The sequence below is a fragment of the Buteo buteo genome, chromosome 3 (assembly GCF_964188355.1).
Source record: "Buteo buteo chromosome 3, bButBut1.hap1.1, whole genome shotgun sequence".
Lineage (NCBI taxonomy): Eukaryota > Metazoa > Chordata > Aves > Accipitriformes > Accipitridae > Buteo > Buteo buteo.
In genome coordinates this window covers 68,415,419-68,433,221 of record NC_134173.1, presented here as the reverse complement: position 1 = coordinate 68,433,221, position 17,803 = coordinate 68,415,419, and the positions used below count along the sequence as shown (strand labels likewise).

At 39.0% G+C, this 17,803-nt stretch overlaps 1 protein-coding gene across 5 annotated transcripts in view; it reads left to right on the top strand.

The window, feature by feature from the left end:
* CYRIB (CYFIP related Rac1 interactor B) overlaps positions 1-17,803 on the top strand; it is a 102,173-nt gene that overhangs the window by 68,571 nt on the left and 15,799 nt on the right. For 3 of the 5 annotated variants that reach the window (XM_075023959.1, XM_075023958.1, XM_075023960.1), the window contains exons 3-4: positions 3,784-3,820; positions 16,624-16,706. In XM_075023959.1, the coding sequence (XP_074880060.1) occupies positions 16,634-16,706 (73 nt within the window). In that variant the 5' untranslated portion in view covers positions 3,784-3,820; positions 16,624-16,633. Of the gene's footprint in view, positions 1-3,783; positions 3,821-15,496; positions 15,580-16,623; positions 16,707-17,803 lie in introns of those variants that run through there. The other 2 variants (XM_075023962.1, XM_075023961.1) reach the window with 2 other exon arrangements.

The following is a 17,803-nucleotide window of genomic DNA, read 5'->3' as shown; positions in this document are numbered from 1 at the left end:
GTAAGAGAAACAGCCCTGCAGACCCCCCGGTCAGTGAAGGAGGAGGGGGAGGAGGTGCTCCAGGCACCGGAGCAGAGATTCCCCTGCAGCCCATAGAGGACCCCACACTGGAGCAGATGGGTGCCTGAAGGAGGCTGTGACCCTGTGGGAAGCCCGCACTGGAGCAGGGTCCTGGCAGGACCTGTCTGTGGCCCCGTGGAGAGAGGAGCCCATGCTGGAGCAGGTTTTCTGGCAGGACTTGACCCCGTGGGGGACCCACGCTGGAGCAGTCTGTGCCTGAAGGACTGCACACCGTGAAAAGGACCCACACTGGAGCAGTTCATGAAGAACTGCAGCCTCTGGGAAGGACCCATGTTGGAGAAGTTCATGAAGGACTGTCTCCCATGGGAGCGACCCCATGCTGGAGCAGGGGAAGAGTGAGGAGTCCTGCCCCTGAGGAGGAAGGAGCGGCAGAGACAACGTGTGATGAACTGACCCCAACCCCCATTCCCTGTCCCCCTGTGCTGTTGGTGAGGGGTAGGTAGAGAATCTGGGAGTGAAGCTGTGCCTGGGAAGAAGGGAGGGGTGGGGGGGAAGGCGTTTTGAAATTTGGTTTTATTTCTCATTACCCTACTCTGGTTGATTGGCAATAAATTAAGTTAATTTTCCCCAAGTTGAGTGTGTTTTGCCCATGATGGTAATTGGTTGAGTGATCTCTCCCTGTCCTTATCTCAATCCATGAGCCTTTTGTTACATTTTCTCTCCCCTGTCCAGCTGAGGTGGGGGGGGGGGGGGGGGGGGGGGGGAATGAGAGAGCAGCTTTGGTGGGCACCTGGCCTCCAGCCAGGGTCAACCCACCACAGCCAGTTACTAATTTTTTTTTTCAAGTTTTGTTATCCACAATGATACCAAGTTTATTTAGTGCATCTTTTATATTTGGGTACCATTTGACTTGTGTCAACTACAGGCTTTTCCTCTGACAAACCGAATGATGCTTGGTTTTGTTTTCTTCTGAAAATGAATAGCTGCAGTTTAGATGATTCACCGTCCCTCTCCAATGGCTGTAGACATTTTTCTGCACTTGGTCTCCAAGTGTTGTGACAATTCTTTGAATTCCTGTTGCAGTTGGTCTGAGATGTTAGTGTAAGCTTTGGCCTTCTCCTGCTGTGGTGAAGTTAGGCTGCAAGTCAAGGGGGGGTTGTGTAATAGAGATTCCTAGGATGGGATTCATCAATCTTTCTTCTGTTTGACTCCATAAAATGGTATTAAAAAAAGGCTAAACAAAATTTCTGAGCTGTTAACCCATTGAATAAAGGTAATTTGCCTGCCTAGAGCTGCTTCTCTCTAACATAATGTTAAATACTTGGCTGCCTCAGAATCACAAGCAGTTGAAAAAATGCTTGGTTCTGTAGTATTCAATTTTCACTAGCTATTAAATTATATACTATACATGTCTCATCTTGTGCCTGTTGATACTCTTTCTATATTAATCTGCAGATCCAAACCTTAATAATGAGTCAGAAGGAAGCTCAGATGTTTTGCAGATCTTCTGTACTAACTGGGAGAACCCAAGTAATGCACTCTGAACCTGACAAGAGGCGATTGTTCATTTGGATACTCTTGGGTCTGAATCAGGGTGCATGCGGAAGTGCAAAAATTGTGTAAATAATCTGTCACACCATTAATTTCACATCTGGCCCTTTTAATGAATGTTGACTGATTATTGCCCACTGACTGCTAGAGATCTGCAAGTCAATTTCTTACCCATTTAGGCAGTGCTTTATTATATTGCATAGTGCTAACCTCTAAATTTAAAATATTGTATGATGTGAAGTCACACTGTACAAAAATCAAATATCTGTCAGCTTGCCAGTATAAACCAAGTTGATAGCATGATCTGAACTGTTCCACATGAAGGCGTGCTCATCGGTACTAAAAGACAGGAATCCAGTTAATGGATTCCTGTGCTAACATCTCTTTGCCTGTTATTGATGATAGTCCAACTGACCTATAATTCTCAGCTTTCCTGGTTGCTTCCCTTTTGCCTAATGGCTCTACTAGGCCATTCAGTCATTCATTGAAGCCTTGAGGACAAGCTACCTGAGCATCAGCACGCTTTTCTTGCAGGTACTAAGTGTTTGTGATTATAAGTGCAGTATTCTGTCTGGAAAGATGTAGAGAGCTGAGCAATTCTAGGTTTTTTTCTAATAATTTTATCAATTGGAAATTTAGCAATTTCTGTTTAGTAAGGAACTAATAGTGTTAGGAAACATTTTTTAAAAAGTCTGTAGTCTTGCTGTTATAGTGGGGTGTTTTTCCTCTATTGCTTTCATATTTATTTCTATAGTCTGATCATTCTAATGAATTAGGACTTCTTTTTGTTTTCAGCTTAGTGAATTAGGTTGGACTCTCACACAAAATCATCTTAACCAAAGCTCTTGACTAATCCCCCCAAAATAATCTATTTTTAGGTAGAATTTTTTAGTGTTCTTAAATGTTTTGTCCTATTTGATTTTCCTTTCACTTTTTTTCAGGAAATTAGCTATTTGAAGTAATGTTGGGTCTAACTTTGGTTTTGGTTTCTCTATTTGCAGTATCAGTTATGTTCATCCCTGACCCGCAGGGCACAAATGTTTTCCAGTCAGTATTTGATGTTCGTTGCTTTGTCTCAAAGCACAAATTGAGCGGTGTGCAGTCATGAGGACGGAAAAAATTCCATATTTAAAATACGCCTAGTGAGAGCATGTGAGTTTTAGGGAAGTTGCAGCAGCTTTTACAAAGATAGTGCTCTTAACCATCTTTTTGTCCTGTGAAGTAGTTGTTGTCCTGAAGTACTAGCTAGCTGTTGCTTACTACTGAGAGAGTAAAGGGAAGTTGACGCCAATTGGCAAAGGAAAAAGCAGATGCTACTCAAACGTACAGAAGTCCTAGTCAAGGGAGAAGCCTCTTTGAGAGAGATGCATACACAGGAAAGAATGGAGCAATAAATTTCTACACCTGTAATAGTGTCTGACAGTTGTCCTTCCGCTTATGTTTAGTTCTGCGGGCTGTGAAGGGTCGTTCTCACTAGGGTCTCCACTCTGCTTCTTGCCCATGGTGTTGTAGATCTTCAGAGCCTTCCCCAGCTAACATTACACTATTATTTCCTGTGAAGCTCAAGCCCTGTGAGATACTGTAGTACTCGGTATCTTCTCCCTTAAACTGTACTATTAAAATTACTGTTTCACCAGCCTTAAGATGGTGGTTAATGATGTGTGTAACAGACTGAGGCTGTCCAAGAATGCTCGTTTTCTTTGTTAAGCAAATGGTTTTCAGTGGTGACTTGAAAATGCCTTCTCTGGAGGTCAGTATACAAGCCATGAATTTTTTTCAAGAGCTAATTTGTGTGGTAGAATTAAGAATCTTGTGTTACACTCTTTCTTTTCAAAGCAAAATGAAATGCAAGTGGAACAATTTGTCACTGGTATTTTATTGCAGCTCTGACTCTTTACTAATTCAATTTATTAGGGGTATGTGTTCTTACGGATTATCTAACACCAGCAGCCTTTTTCCCTAGAAGCACATTTGTTGCCAAATAATTGTGTTCCCTGTTTATTTATATGCCTAGAGATAAAACACAGTTCTGCATTTTCAAAAGTCACAGTGGCATATAGATCCAGGACTACGTTGATAAAGTAAATCCAGAAAAATAGTACAATGTCTGGAACAGATGCATGTTTGCTTTTACAAGGTCATGTAGCATTACATTTAAGACTTTCGGTGCAAAAGAATGAATTTTCATAATCTCTTTTTCTTTTAAAACAGACTGGAGGCCAAGAACAGAGTGCAGCACTGGCTGTAGGTAAGAATTGAAACTTAACCTGCTTGAAAACTCTCCTGACATATAAGAAGCAAAAATTATAATATGTTAAATGACAGAAAAGGGACTGTACTGAATATGAGCAATTTTCTCTTCAAGAACTTGTTTTTCCCTATTTCCTTCTACAACTTTTGAAATCTGTAGTGTTCACTAGAAAGTCCTGATCTATAACGTAATTTATGCCTCTCTGGTTAAAAATGCTAAACCAGGTTGCAAGTGTGTGGTTTTTTGCTTGTACGGTATCTCACCACACAGCCTGGTAATGCTTTTAAAAACTCTTCACTGTAGCAATGTGAAGAAGTACCATTGTTTCAATAAAGGCATTTGTAATGTGCACAGAGTATAGTAGTTTGGGCACATCTAAGAACGTACCCTGGAAGATTGTGCTTAAACTCCTTGGAAGATCTGCGTGAAGACATGTTTTGGTGGTTTTTCTTTCTCAGTCTCTTCAGTAAAGTTACTGTGTAACTTTACTTCTTTTCTGAACCAGATGCCTTATGCTAGAAACCAGTATTCTGAACTGGCTTGTAAGACTGAAGAGGTAGCATGTGCTCATGTGAAGGTTTTAGCTTTTAGTTTTATCACCTACTTGTCATCTAAGCTACTGCGTAGAGTGTGTGTGTTATACTTCATGTTTATTGTGCTGTGCCAGCATAGCTGTCTTCTGTCAGATTTGGAAGGTAATGCTAGCAAACATGAGGTAGGATTTATTTTTCTCCCGTTTCCGATTAATTATCAAAAAGCTCTTTGAATTCTGGGGAGCTGATTAAATTGATTTGTTATCAGTTTTGCTGACAACAGTAGAAAACATTTCTAAGTGCTGTGTCCAAAACTATTTGAATGCTCTATTGAGTAATTAAGAATATATGGCATTATAAATGTGTTACTGAAGTAATTGTCCCTTATTTTAGTGAATGATTGATCTATTAAAATACTTGTTTTGCAGAGTTGCTGGTTTTGATGAGATTTATATCACATTTTTGTCATTCTTCGGAGAGTTTCTGGTAATGTTGGGTCAGACCAACAGTCATTCTGGCCTACTGTCTTGCCTTCTGGGTTTATGGAATGAGTCTAGGAACTGGGCAAGCATGCAGCAATATTTTCCAAATCTGCAATAAACTAATGGAAAAACATCCAGTGTCAGCAGTAGTAGTACCTTTTTCATTCGGTAACCTTTTCTTCTGAAGTCATGGATAACTGTATTAGCAAAGTTGCAATTAGAACTAGTGACAACTTTTATTTACAGCATTGTGTGCATTTGCAAAGGATACATTGTAAGAGTCGCTAAACTGAGTCAGACCATGGGTCTACCTAGGCACCTATAGTCTCTGGGAATCACCATCTTACTTCCCTCTGCATGTGTGCACTTGATTTTGCTCATCCTTTCACACCCCCTACTTATTCCTCCACTAGAGCAGTGCTCCTTCTGCTCAGGAAGGTAAGAGTCATATAGAAAAGCTAGCAAAACTCAAGAGGCATTGCTGGGAATGGTACTGCCTGCAGAAGGAGGAAGGCTGTCCAGTGAACAGCTACAACACATGGCAAGGAACTTCTGTTTTCTTTGAAGACACTGTGAATCAACAGTATTTTGGGTATCGAAGGGAAAATGTTTATAAACCAAGGTGCTGGTGTCCACTTCAGCAGCCCTAAAGCTCAGGTGTCTGACTGCTGATGCTTTCACTTTCTCCAGCTGTGCTGAGACAAAGTAGCTGCCAGATGCTTAACAGCATCTTAAACCAGCTGGGAATCACCATTGTGAAGGGTTTGAAGGGACTGACAGGAACCCTACCCAGGCAACACTTTCAATAGCAAAGCACCAGTAAGCTAACGATAGTAAAGATCTGGAGTCTACTGAAAACTGGTTAAGCTTCAAAGAATGGGGCAAACTTACCTAGATGTTGCTTTCTGAGTAAGGTTAAAACTTGAAAAAAGCTTAGTACCTAACAAAACTTGAACCTTCAAATGTGAGCAGATGCCTAGGGAAGAGTGGGAACAGGGAGAGCATATATTGATGGTTCTTCTAGTATATATTTTCAGGTCAAGTATTTTTCGGAGCCAGATGTGATTATTAAATGTATTCAGTATTGTTTAATGACTTTCTATTCCGCATACGTGCCTGGTTTTCCCCAAGAACTGCTGCAAACTCCTTGTGAGATGAGATGAGGTGGACTTGTAGAGGTCACAGGTGAACTGGTGCAGGAATCTTAACTCTGCATGATATTCTGCATCCTTGCTACTGATCTTAATAGTTTGCAGGTTGTATAATATCACTGGAGAATCGCAAATGTTCCTCAGTATTTCTAATATGTGGATGAAAATAAAGTGTCTTATACCTTACACTTATAGGACACCTCTAGTTTGATTTTAAGATTAAAAGAAAATTTAAGAAATGTTGGGAGAGATGGAAAATGAGATAAAAGATGATCAGATTTAGCACAGCTAGAGAGATCTGGAACAATGTGATCTGCGTTTTTTGTTTGGTTGGTTTTTACACTTGCTTTCTAACAAGAAATAACTGTCCAGACTCAATAAAAGTAGTTGATACTATGCCTCATGAGGCTATCTGAAGAAGTAACTGGAAGTAACAAAGACAGCTCTAGAATCTTGATCTTGCAAGAAATCTCCTGTGAAACTTTAAAGACACAACCAACTACATAGAGACCAATTTTCTCTGTCTGCCCTGCCTAATGCCTGCCTGTTTTGTTTCTGTTTCTGAAAACAGATGGGATGGTGAAGAAATCATTCTGCTAGTCATTTTCTGTTGTACCATCAGTAACTTGATGTGTTTCATTAGCCTTCTATATTTTGCAAACGAACTTTGTCTGACTGGTGTCTCGGAAAAAGGAAACTCCACAAAATAATCAGAAAGTTCTCCTGAAATATGGAAATCTGCCCTTCCAGCTATGTGATTTGGAAGGCCATAGAACTTCCCTTCCTTCTTGGTAGATCAGAGCTGGTGTGTCACTGAACTGAATTTGCAGATGGACAGTGTCAGGTTCATACACACAAGGTTTGCGGGTTGGTACGGCAACATTCCAAAAAATCCCTTGAGATAGAATATGTCAGTGAATATTTATATCCATCAACTCGATGACTAGGTAATTTGTCATAATATTGTTAGTGTAGGATTTGCAAGCCAAGGTGCTGAAGGGGTGCAACAGTTCGGAGCCAAACTAAAGTAAAACATGTCATTTGATTATTAAAGAGTGATGCAGCTGATTGTACTCCTTGTCCTAGTACATTAGATGGCAGCATTATCAAGGCTGGCTGTCAGAGCCTCAGTACAACTTCATCCAGCTTGGGTACTGAAACATATGGGAGTCTGATTCTTATAGATGGAAATTCAGCTATTTTGAAAGAAAACACATTTCCAGATAAAACTAGGCTTGAAGAGGAGTGCTTTTTCACAAGTAAAATACCAACTAAAAGGTGGCAGATCAATTGAACTAGACACTATAGTGAAGTTAGGTATTGAAAAGACTTTTTTTTTTTTTTCCTAGCAGTTAGATAAAACTTGCAGGTTTGGGGCTTGGGGGTTTTTTTGGTGGGGTTTGTTCCCCCCCTCCCCCCCATCTTTACATTGAAATAAAAAGCTGGCAGGAGAAGGACTTACCATACAAGTTATTGTTGAGTTTGGTGTTTTTGGAGATGAGAGCTTGACAGCTGAATTACAGGCTGACATCTTTGAAATATGAAACTTTCTTAGTAATGTGGTATTAGAGCACAGTTTTAATAGGCATACCATCTTTTGTAGAGTAAGAAGCTTTTTCTGTAAAATAATAAAAAAGCAATGTGTAAATCTACCACATCTCTTGTTAAACACTTTTTTGCATCTTTACCTGATAAAAATAGAATGTTCTCAGCCTACTTTGAAAAAAGACAAACTTCAAGATCAGCCACTGTTTCAATGATGTCATAGTATCGTGGACTAAATGCAGTATTTGGGCTGGAAGAAAATTGCTGACTCTCAGCTGTAAGGCTCTAAGGTAGTATGAATACATTTGTTACAAGCTTCCCTTTCTCTGGAAGTTCAAATTGTAAGGTAGTGACCTCTGTTGGAGGAGTTACAGCACTGCAAAAGGCTTGTAAGATTTCAAACTTTGAAGGAGAAAGCAAAGTGTAGATTGCATTCGAATGTAAATCTCCCTGAACTAAAAAAAAGTGTATTTTTTTTTCCTGATGGTTGCAATGCAATTGAATTAAAAAGAGCATTATGCAGAATTATGTTAGAAAGCATGTTGAGCTTGTGTCATTTTGAAAGAGGAAAGCATATCTAATTTTTATCCCCAGATTCATTCTTGGAAGAGTTGTGCAGTTACTCATTGAAGGTAAACCAGAGCAGATTTTTGGAGCATAGTCTCTCCCCTTTTCAATACAAGTTCTGTTTTAAAAATAAGAGTAATCCTTCCAGACAAACTGGGTTTTATTGCAGACTTGTGTGGGCACACTTAGTTATTTTATTGTAGCTCCTGTCAAATAAGTTATTCAGTGTCAGCTGTGCCACTAAAATATTCCTGAATTAACAAGGCTTTAAGACTGCCTCTTCTAAAGGAACTGTGGATTCTTCAGTGCTTTTCCCTTGATTTCCTCTAAATGGAAAAATGGACTGAATAAACACTGACCTGACCATACTTTACAATTCTGGTTTTGAGGAATGTGAGCCTTTTTTCACTAGACTATTTTCCCTGGCAGGCCTCCATTTTCCTGATATGACAAGTTGTGAATTCGGTTTTGTTCAGAAAGGAGACTTTATTGATGATGTGTGATTTCAAAGTAACTTCAGTTTCAACTAAAACAGTTCATTGTATCAAAGTCAGTTTAGCCAAAAGAACTGACATCAGAGGCAGCTTTAAACAGCTTTTAAGTAGCCTAAATACTTACTTTCCTATACAAAAACATTTTCTATATAGCTGTATAAATTGTTTTCCCACTATTCAGATAAGATATTGATGATTGAAGCCCCTGGAATTCAGTGGTGGGTTTGTTTGGGGTTTTTTTGGTGGGTTTTGGGAGGTTTGGGGTTTTTTTGGTTTTTTGGTTTTTTGGTTTTTTTGCCTTGCATATCTTTTATTCTTGATACAGTTGATTTGTAATTAGTGGTGTGTGGAAGAATAACCACTAGGTGTCAGGAGTAGCAAGCAGTGTACAGATCTTTGCATAGGTTTAGATTGTGAGGTATGTCATAAAAGTGTATATAAAAACTGATGAAATCTTAACATTTGCTAGAACAACCTGTCCAGCAAAGAATGAAATTGTGTGTTTTATGCACAACTGGTGACTGGTGTGGCACTTTGTGTATATGTGTTTGGTTCAACAGTTAGATGTCTATCTGAACTGATACCTTTAATATTAATAATATTACTATAGCTATGATGAGTCCTGAAAATGAGACTGGTCTATCCAAAATCTAACTTATTTTAAGCTAATAGCACCAAGCTTCTATTTCTTAAATCTAAAGCTGGTAATTTCCATATATTGGTCTCTTTTTCCAGACTATGAGTGATAACTACTTTTTTTTTTTTTACTGTTACCTCAATAGTTATTTCTTGTCTGGACAATTTATTTTATTACTTGGGAATTTTGTTTAATGACAGATCTTTATTACTTTAAACACCACTAATATCAGTAGTAGGAATTAGAACATGTCGGAGGGCATCTATGCTTCTCTAGCACTACATAGAAGATAAATGTGTGCATTAGACAAGGAAAAACATGTTTGGATTTAAGGAAAAAATTACGACTTTCTGAAAAGAGTGATTCCCGCAATGTAGTTTACAAGCCTGTTTCCATCTCTGCAGCACTCTCTAGCTTTTAAGGTTAAGGGCAGATGCATTCTCACTGCTTCTAAAGCTTAACTGCTTCATCGGGAGAGAAAACGACACTCGATCCAATAGGCTGTCCACTCTGTGATTCCATGTGTTGCTAGGGGCTGCCTTGGATTCAGCTGATGTGGGCAGCCACCTATTCACTGTCTTCCCCCCCTGCCGCTGTTCATGGCTAGATACTATAGGCAGAAAATGTTCAGGAAGCCTTGAAACAATCGCCAGGCTGATAGGATTATTGTTCTAGAAAAACAGTATAAGGAGACATTCAGCTAGGTTTTTGTTTATGTATTAACACTGTAAGTGTTGTAACAGTGTAGTGTTATACTATAGTGTTAGACTTTTAATGCTATAAGTGTTTTTCACTTACTATTTTACCAAAATATCTCTGAATTGGAGGTTTATGCCACACATACGTGACCAATTGAAAATTTAAAACTCAATCCCTGAAAGAAAATGTTTGCTCTTTCATTAGATGTGTTTTCCATATAGTGTCATGCTTAACTTCCTCCTCCAGACTCTAGAGCATAGATATGAGGTTTTCACAGAGTACAGTTTTCATACTCTGCATGTTCCTGTTCAGTTTTAAGCCTTGTTAAAAGTAGTATTGGGAATAGCATATAATTTTCCAAAAGGTGAGCCAATTTTTTTTTTTCCTTGAAGCAGGCATTCTTCAATGGTTACAAACATATATTTTTTTTATCTATTTACTTAACTGGGTTTTTTTCACTAGTTTGAAAGCATGCTATTTTTCTGATAGAACAAAGCAAAATTAAAAATGTCCCTTTCGAACATCTTTGTAGTATTTTACCTTTAACAACAGTAAGTTTTCTAGCTGCCCACCAATTGCAAGTAAAATGCTTGTTGATGTACACTTATTCTTTCAGGTGTGAGAGAGGGAATTTCTTCAGTGCTCGGCTGAATTTAGTTGCATCATGTATTTCTATTAAATTTCCCCTGGGCTGAGCTTAGGAAAAAAAAAATTGAAACGTGTCACGGATGTTTTCAGCATGAAGGGCATGCGTGCAAGACTTGTTTTGAAAATATGCCTTTGCTTTCCGCTTGTCTGATCATGACACTACACGCAACATCATACAACCCCATAAGGCTGTAATGGGCCAAATCATTGTAATCAAATGTGGCATTCCGTATGTCTTCCTCTGCAAGTAGGTCAAGTTTAAACCATGTTCTTGGCTTGCGCTCTGATTTCCCATAACCTGTTCCACGTGGATCAAGTATTGTGCTGGAGTACAGAGCATGTCAGGAGGGATTCTGGGCAGCTTCACAGGGACAGTCAGTTTTTAGACAGAGACTAGTGGGTTTTTTCTGCTCTGATTTTATGATGTTGGATTCACGGCAAGAGAAAACTCCATTGGTCTAAAGCGTGCTTTTACTGAATCTCACACTGTCAGTTTGCCTAATGAGTTACCTTTGGACACTGCACTATAAAATGTTCAAATCGGTAAGACCGCTGGGAGAAAAAAACAGTTTGCAAGTTTTGAAGTGTACTATATTCTGAATGAGAATACCAAATAAAATTGGACAAAGGTTGACAATCTGAAGCTGTGGAAGAACAAATAGGTAGTGACCTAAACCATACTTAAGGCTGGGCATGTAAATATTTTGACGTTGGTGAGTGCAATATGCAAAATTCTTCTTGATAAGGATTACAGCTTTAGTGTGGATTTTGTTCCGGTTGCGCTAGAACAATTGTGGGTCAAAAGGTGTGTTAGCACACACAAGAGTTACTTCCAGTCAGTGTTCTGAGTCAGCTGTTTGGCTCTGAGACAAAGCCCAGCTGCAGGATATAAAACTTAGTCAGTAGTAGTGCTTGCTGTTGGCTTTGGTCTTTATACAAGCTCAAGTCTTTCTTGAATTGGGGCTGACTGATGTGGCAATGAGCTCAAGAAGGATGCAGTTAGTGCTGGAAGATGTCCTTGACTAGGCAATGATAGCTCAGCGTCAGAGCTTGTTAACTGGAACCACATCTGACTTCATGAAACAGTTTACTTCAGCTGAAGTTGTGGACTTTCAAGGAAGTTGGAAGAGTGCTTAGTAAATCAGTACTGACTGGGCATGCCGCTGTGGTGGTTAATTACCAAGATAAGTCTTCATAGAACTACCAAAATCTTCTGTGCTGGTGATGTTTTTACAGGACATTAAATAGCAGAAGAGGTCCCTGAAAATAACTGTAATGGCTAGTTTTGTAGACTGTTTCTTTTAGATGCAGATTGTCATCATCTTTAATATTAGAGCCAGTAGCAGACCTTCTTTCATGTGTTCTGGACCCAGCAGAAATGCAGACAATGAGCCATCTTGAACAAAGCAAGAATCTCTAGTACATCTGGATCTGTCAGGAGCCTGAAGCATCTCTGAGCTAGGCTCCTTTACTCTAGATTGATCCAGGTATTCTGCTGACATCGCAGCCTCTCAGAAAGGTCAGTTTTCATTTTCCCCTCTACAGGTTTCCACCCAAGTGCAACAGGTCAGCTCTTCTTGCTGCTTAGCTGTACCTTTTGAAGGAAAATAATGTACAGAAGTGCAGAGCCATCTAACCTGAGCCATGGCATGTTGACCTGCTGCTGCTTCCATGCCTCTGGGAAGTTCTACGCTGTGACACCACGGTCTCATTTCTAGAAGGCCATTTCAGAGCTCGAGAAGCTAGTGCTTAGCCATGCGGGAAGAATAAATTTCTATCTGTTGGATCTTGCATTCATTACCTTGAATGCTAAGGAGAGAGAAAGTATTCTCCCAAGAAATGCTAGATCAATTATATCTTCTCAAATTGAGTTTTCAAGCTCTCTTTCTAGCTTCTTAATGTCTTTTTGGATTACAACTTGGAGGAATGGTCATTTTCACAGTTCTTAAAACACAGAAAATCTTCTAGTATTAAGGAATACTTGAGATCCTCAAGTAGCTGTTAGAATTCATCTTGATACAAGTTTCAGAAATACTGTGTATGTCCAGCTTCTGCTAGATTTTCATTCACTCCATAAAAACTGAATATACAGTGAATGTTTTGCTGTGAAGAAAGCAAATGTGTTCCTGTATCTTGTACACAAAACTGACATGACTGAAGTTTATCAAGATTTTTTCAGTATGCTGAATGCATGAGGGAAGAGGTCTGTTAGAACTTCATTACGAACAAGTGTTCATGCGGCTTTGTAATCATGTAAATTGAAGTGTGTTCCTATATCACATATTGTCATCTTGGTGCTGTCGTAGTTGAATTAATCCATTCTCATCATCTTCAATTTCTCTCCTTTTCTCAGAGAGGCTGTTCACTGAACTGTTACCATTAGGTCAGTTGCATCTTCTGCTTGAATTTGTTTCCTATCTACTGTTTCATTGTAGTGCCAAACCTTTTATTGTGCTTCACTGTGTTAAACTCACTCCCAGAAAACAAAGCGTTTATTCTTATTGGCAAACTTTTCTGAGGGGTGAAGGTCCGAATGAAAGAATTTGTATTGCAAAACTGAGTCCCCGACCCCTTACTCATTTTAGGAGGTGGTAGGGATTCAGTAACCTCTTCTGCAGTGGCTATATGCTCTTCTGTAAACTTATCTTCAAAACACTTAAACCCTTCAAGCATGCTCCTACTCTAGCCTTCAGAAGTAGTATTATCCAATATTTGAACACATGCATGACCCTGTAAACTCTTAAGAGACTGGTTAATATGAAAACAAAGGCAGAACCTACATAGAGGCATTTACTTGAGGTATTGAAAATATTTTGGTGGAGGAGGGGATGGTGCAGCTGAAGAGCTGAAGCGTGGCAGTAATTGCAGGTATAGTTAGAGTTCTCTTTAGGCAGTTAATATCATTCTCTGCTATGTATTTGCTGTTTACTTGTTAATGTTGGAATTGAAATATGCAATACGCTGTTTTGAGGCTGAGGTTTGGTTTTTAAATCTGAATCTACAGACTCAATCATCATTAGGCAGCTTGTGCTTTTGGCTTTTTATTGCCCCTGTTGAAAATACTTGTTTAAGAGTGCCTCTGCTTTTTCCACATTATGAATGTCCTTGTTGGGGAGTGGACTAAGTGGGTTATTCAGTCTTGTGTTACAGAACACTCTTGCAAGATATGGAAAAGTAATTTCTCTGCTTTCTGATGTTGCTTGTTTACGCTGCATTGGTGCACGTGTAGCATTTGAAGAGTTCACTGAGCTATGGAAGAAAAAGCTCTGGAAAAGCTGCGTCTTTGAAGAAACACGTTTTGATGGAATAGTTTTTGAGATAAGTGTCTAAACTGGACACCCTAATTTTAAACTTCCTTAAATAATGGGTGTTTCTTACAGGCTCAGAAATCTGACTTTCCAGAGAACTGAGTTCAAATACTTAGGAAGTAGAACTTGCATTTTCTTGAGTTTCAAGGCAAGAGCTGAACATGCAAAAAAGCAAGCATACACCTGCTGATGAAGTTCTAGGTGCAAAATTCACTGTGATCAGTTGGGTTACACTCAGAGTTGCTTTTCTAAAAATCTAAATTGTTGTTTGGTCATTCTGTAGAAGTTGCTGGAGCAAAGACCTGAGTAACCTTCAACAATCTGGGATTAACTCCCACTTTCTTCTGTAGCTTTTGTTGATTGTGTGAGTTACTGCTGAATCTTGTGGATCCTGAAAAATAAATTGCGTGCTGTTCTTAGTTTGCTTTTCCCTCACCCAGAGGTTGCATTTTTCTTATGGAACTCAAGAAATCCGTCAACACAGGTTCTGAAAATTTGTCTTGCCTGACAATTTATTTTGACTTCACATTGCGTCGGTTTTCTTGATTCCTAGTAAATTAATAATTCTTACTGTCATGCTACCTCCCTCCAGGTAAACATCAGTCTTCAGTAAAAGTAAAAATCAGGGAAAAAAAAAAGGCATACACTCGAAGGTTGGTATAGTTACACTAATTTGAAATTTGATTTTTTAGATTTTATGCTTGAATCCAAATGTCAGACTGTTGATGACTTAAATAATTTGAAATCAGATTTTTTGGTTAGTGTCTTGTGTTTGTCTTGCAGCAGAATTCCAGTGAACTCCTGGTATTTCAGGGCAATGGTTCTTCAGGATATTTTCAGCCTCTGTAAAATATGGGAGGGTCCTTGAAAAGGTGCCTTGCTATAAAATGCAGTTTTCATAGTCATACTGAAAGTATTGATTTCTGAAACTTACAGTGATGTTTGAAACTGTTTCCTTAATTTATCTGACCTCAAGTAATCTAATGACTATTTAATTTTTCTTCCACTTTTCATATCTTTTAGCTGGGATGTGACAGCAAGCATAAGAAGAACTGTTGAAACTTGATTATCTTCTGTTTTTGGAAAAGTCTAACTTGCGTTTAACTCATCACTTACATGATTTGATGGGGAAAACTGTTCATTGGCCACAGATGACTACTACTAGTAGGCTTTCCGAAATTTGTTTTGGATTATGGAGAGAGAGTAAAAACTCAGGCTTATGACAACACTAGTTCCATTTGAGGTTGCTTTTGTCCTAAGCAGTAATTGTCCTTATTGGCTGCAGGTTGTGGCAGTTATGCAAAACAATTGGTCAGTCATCATAGCTAACATATTCTTTAAAAGTATTAAAGAAAGATGAAAAAGAGTCAGTAATTCAGAACTTATTTTTGTCAAAGCTATAATTCTTAATTTTTTTCAACAATTACTCCTCCCAAGAAGAAGGGGAGTAGAAATGCGCTGTACAGTGCGCATTTTCTACTCCCCACCAGAAGGTGATGAATCCAGTGGGCAAAACCCAATGGGAGCCCTGCTCCAGTGAGCCCCAGGCATGTATTTAAAATAGGAAATGGTTATTGGAACTAAATTATTTTGCCATTTTTATTTTTAGGTTTGCTGGCATGGGTAATCTCATTAAGGTGCTAACCAGGGACATAGACCACAATGCAGCACATTTTTTCTTGGATTTTGAAAGTAAGTCTCTCGGCCCTTCACAGCTGGTGCATTTAAAATGGTAACAGTAGGGTTGCTTATACCTGCTGCAGTGAAGGCTAGGGGACTCAAGTTACAAATGTGCAATTTGAAAAAAGATTTGCATGTGTTTTTTTCCGTTCCTCTTTTTTTTTTTTTTTTTTTTTTTAATCCCTCCCCACCTCCAGTAGTAGCCAAGCCACCATCATGCTACCGTGTAAATTTTCTTTCCTTGTGCTTAGTCATTTTGGGTCTCTGTGGTCAGTGATGTCCATCCATCTGCCTGCAAATCGAGTAATCGTAAAACAAAAAATTCTGTCAGTATGCCATAGTAATCTGTGCTAAGCAGTTTTTCACTGTAATCCTGTCTTATACAAGAGTGAGTGCTAAATCATTCCTGATCCTGGTTTGGTCATTCGTGGTGCAGTTAATGTGCATTTTTGCCATCCAAAAGTCCAAAGTAGAATTGTCAGGGCTTCACAGATGTTTTGGGGACCTTGTGTAAAAGATCTGTGGCATACCTGTGTTAGCATTTTCTGCACACTGAAATGATGTATCTTGATGCTTTTTTCTATAATGGCTTTCTGACAAAATTATAAGGGCTGACAAAATTAAAGCTCTATCCTTCTGTTGTCCCATCAGGTAAAAATCTGTAGCATGGCTACCATGTCAATGCTTGCAAATACAGTACTTGGTCCTCAGTGTGGTACTCCTGCTCAGGACACTGGTGCTAGGGTGTGCTGGGACAGAATTAGTCACTGGCGAGGCCTTCGGTTGGAGTTCTGCCCCGTTCTCAAAGGGGCAGCTGTGAAGATGTTGGTGACGTAGTCACTTCTTACAGGAAAGCTGCATTGCATCTCTGGGATCACCAGCTGTACGTCCTCAAGGTGGGGGTCACCTTCCACCCATCAGGGTGGCAGCCTGAAGGATGGGTTCGTGCCTGATGGAACTCTGGTCTTCTTTCCCCCACAGCTTCAATCAACTATATTTGGGCTGTTCCTTCTTACAAAAAGAAAATTTTCTTTTCTCTCATTCTTGTCTTGGCAGGTACCTTAACATGGGGAACCTTCTAAAAGTTTTGACATGCACAGACCTTGAGCAGGGGCCAAATTTTTTCCTTGATTTTGAAAGTGAGAAGATGATTTTATATATCTATTACTCTTTGCCTGCAGTAGACTGCATTTGTCATGTACTAAGTGTATGTTTTCGCTTTGCCATCCTTCTAACAGCTTTGCATGCCTGAGCTATGGATAATTGTTCAGCGAACTTTTGTAGAAAGCAATAATCTGTTTTAAAATAACCTCAGTTTCTAAAACGTAAAATCTTTATTTCAGGGAGGGCTTTCAAATCATATCTTACTGCTGGAATCTGATATGGTCCTTGTTTTAAATGAAAATTCTGTCTGCTTTTAATCAAAACTTTAAAAAGAATTTGAATTATTTGAAGACTTACTGAAATTGCAAGGAGATACATGCACCTTAAAGGAAGGACCGAATATGAAACCTGATTCTCTTTTCTTCACTTCGTGTGCCACTGAATAATGCTGCATATACAGATTGGCTCACAACAGCTATTCATAGCTCTCCAACATCATCACGTTAAAGGTGTATATGTGAACCTTATTTGATTTGGCATTGAAATTTGATCGTTAAGCTCATACCTCCTTAAAGGGGGGGCTCAGAGAGTATAGAGATGAAATTGCTTTTGAAAAGAGACGTGTAGCTTGTCTGATCAATGCCAAGCATTCTGGAAGGTTCACATATTGTTAGTATTTCTGCTTTTAGTTTTTGTTGCATGATGTAATATAGCCTAAGAATGGCAGGTAAGTGTTGTTGGCTGCTGCTATGCATGTTTAATTACTTTCTTTTGGGATATGCTATTGCTTTACCCAGCTGTACATCAGCAAGCATAAACTAAGAAAGCTAATGTTCAGGTGCATTTTGACCATGTAATAGAATACAATGGAATAGCATAATAAAAAAATTGATGAAGTATTGTGATAATTTGAGATTCATTATATCTTCTTTTCTGTTCTTCCCCCAAATTATTTTTCAGTTGTGTTTGATGAAACAGTAGCAATTGATTGTATTAGTTCTAATGGGAAAGCAAATGCTTGGAGAAACGTGTTTTTGCTTCAGTGATGTTTAAAGTTGTAACTTCTCTAATCCCTTACCCTGTACTGTTGATTTTATCAATTGTCTCTTCTGAATATATTGTTATTGGAAGA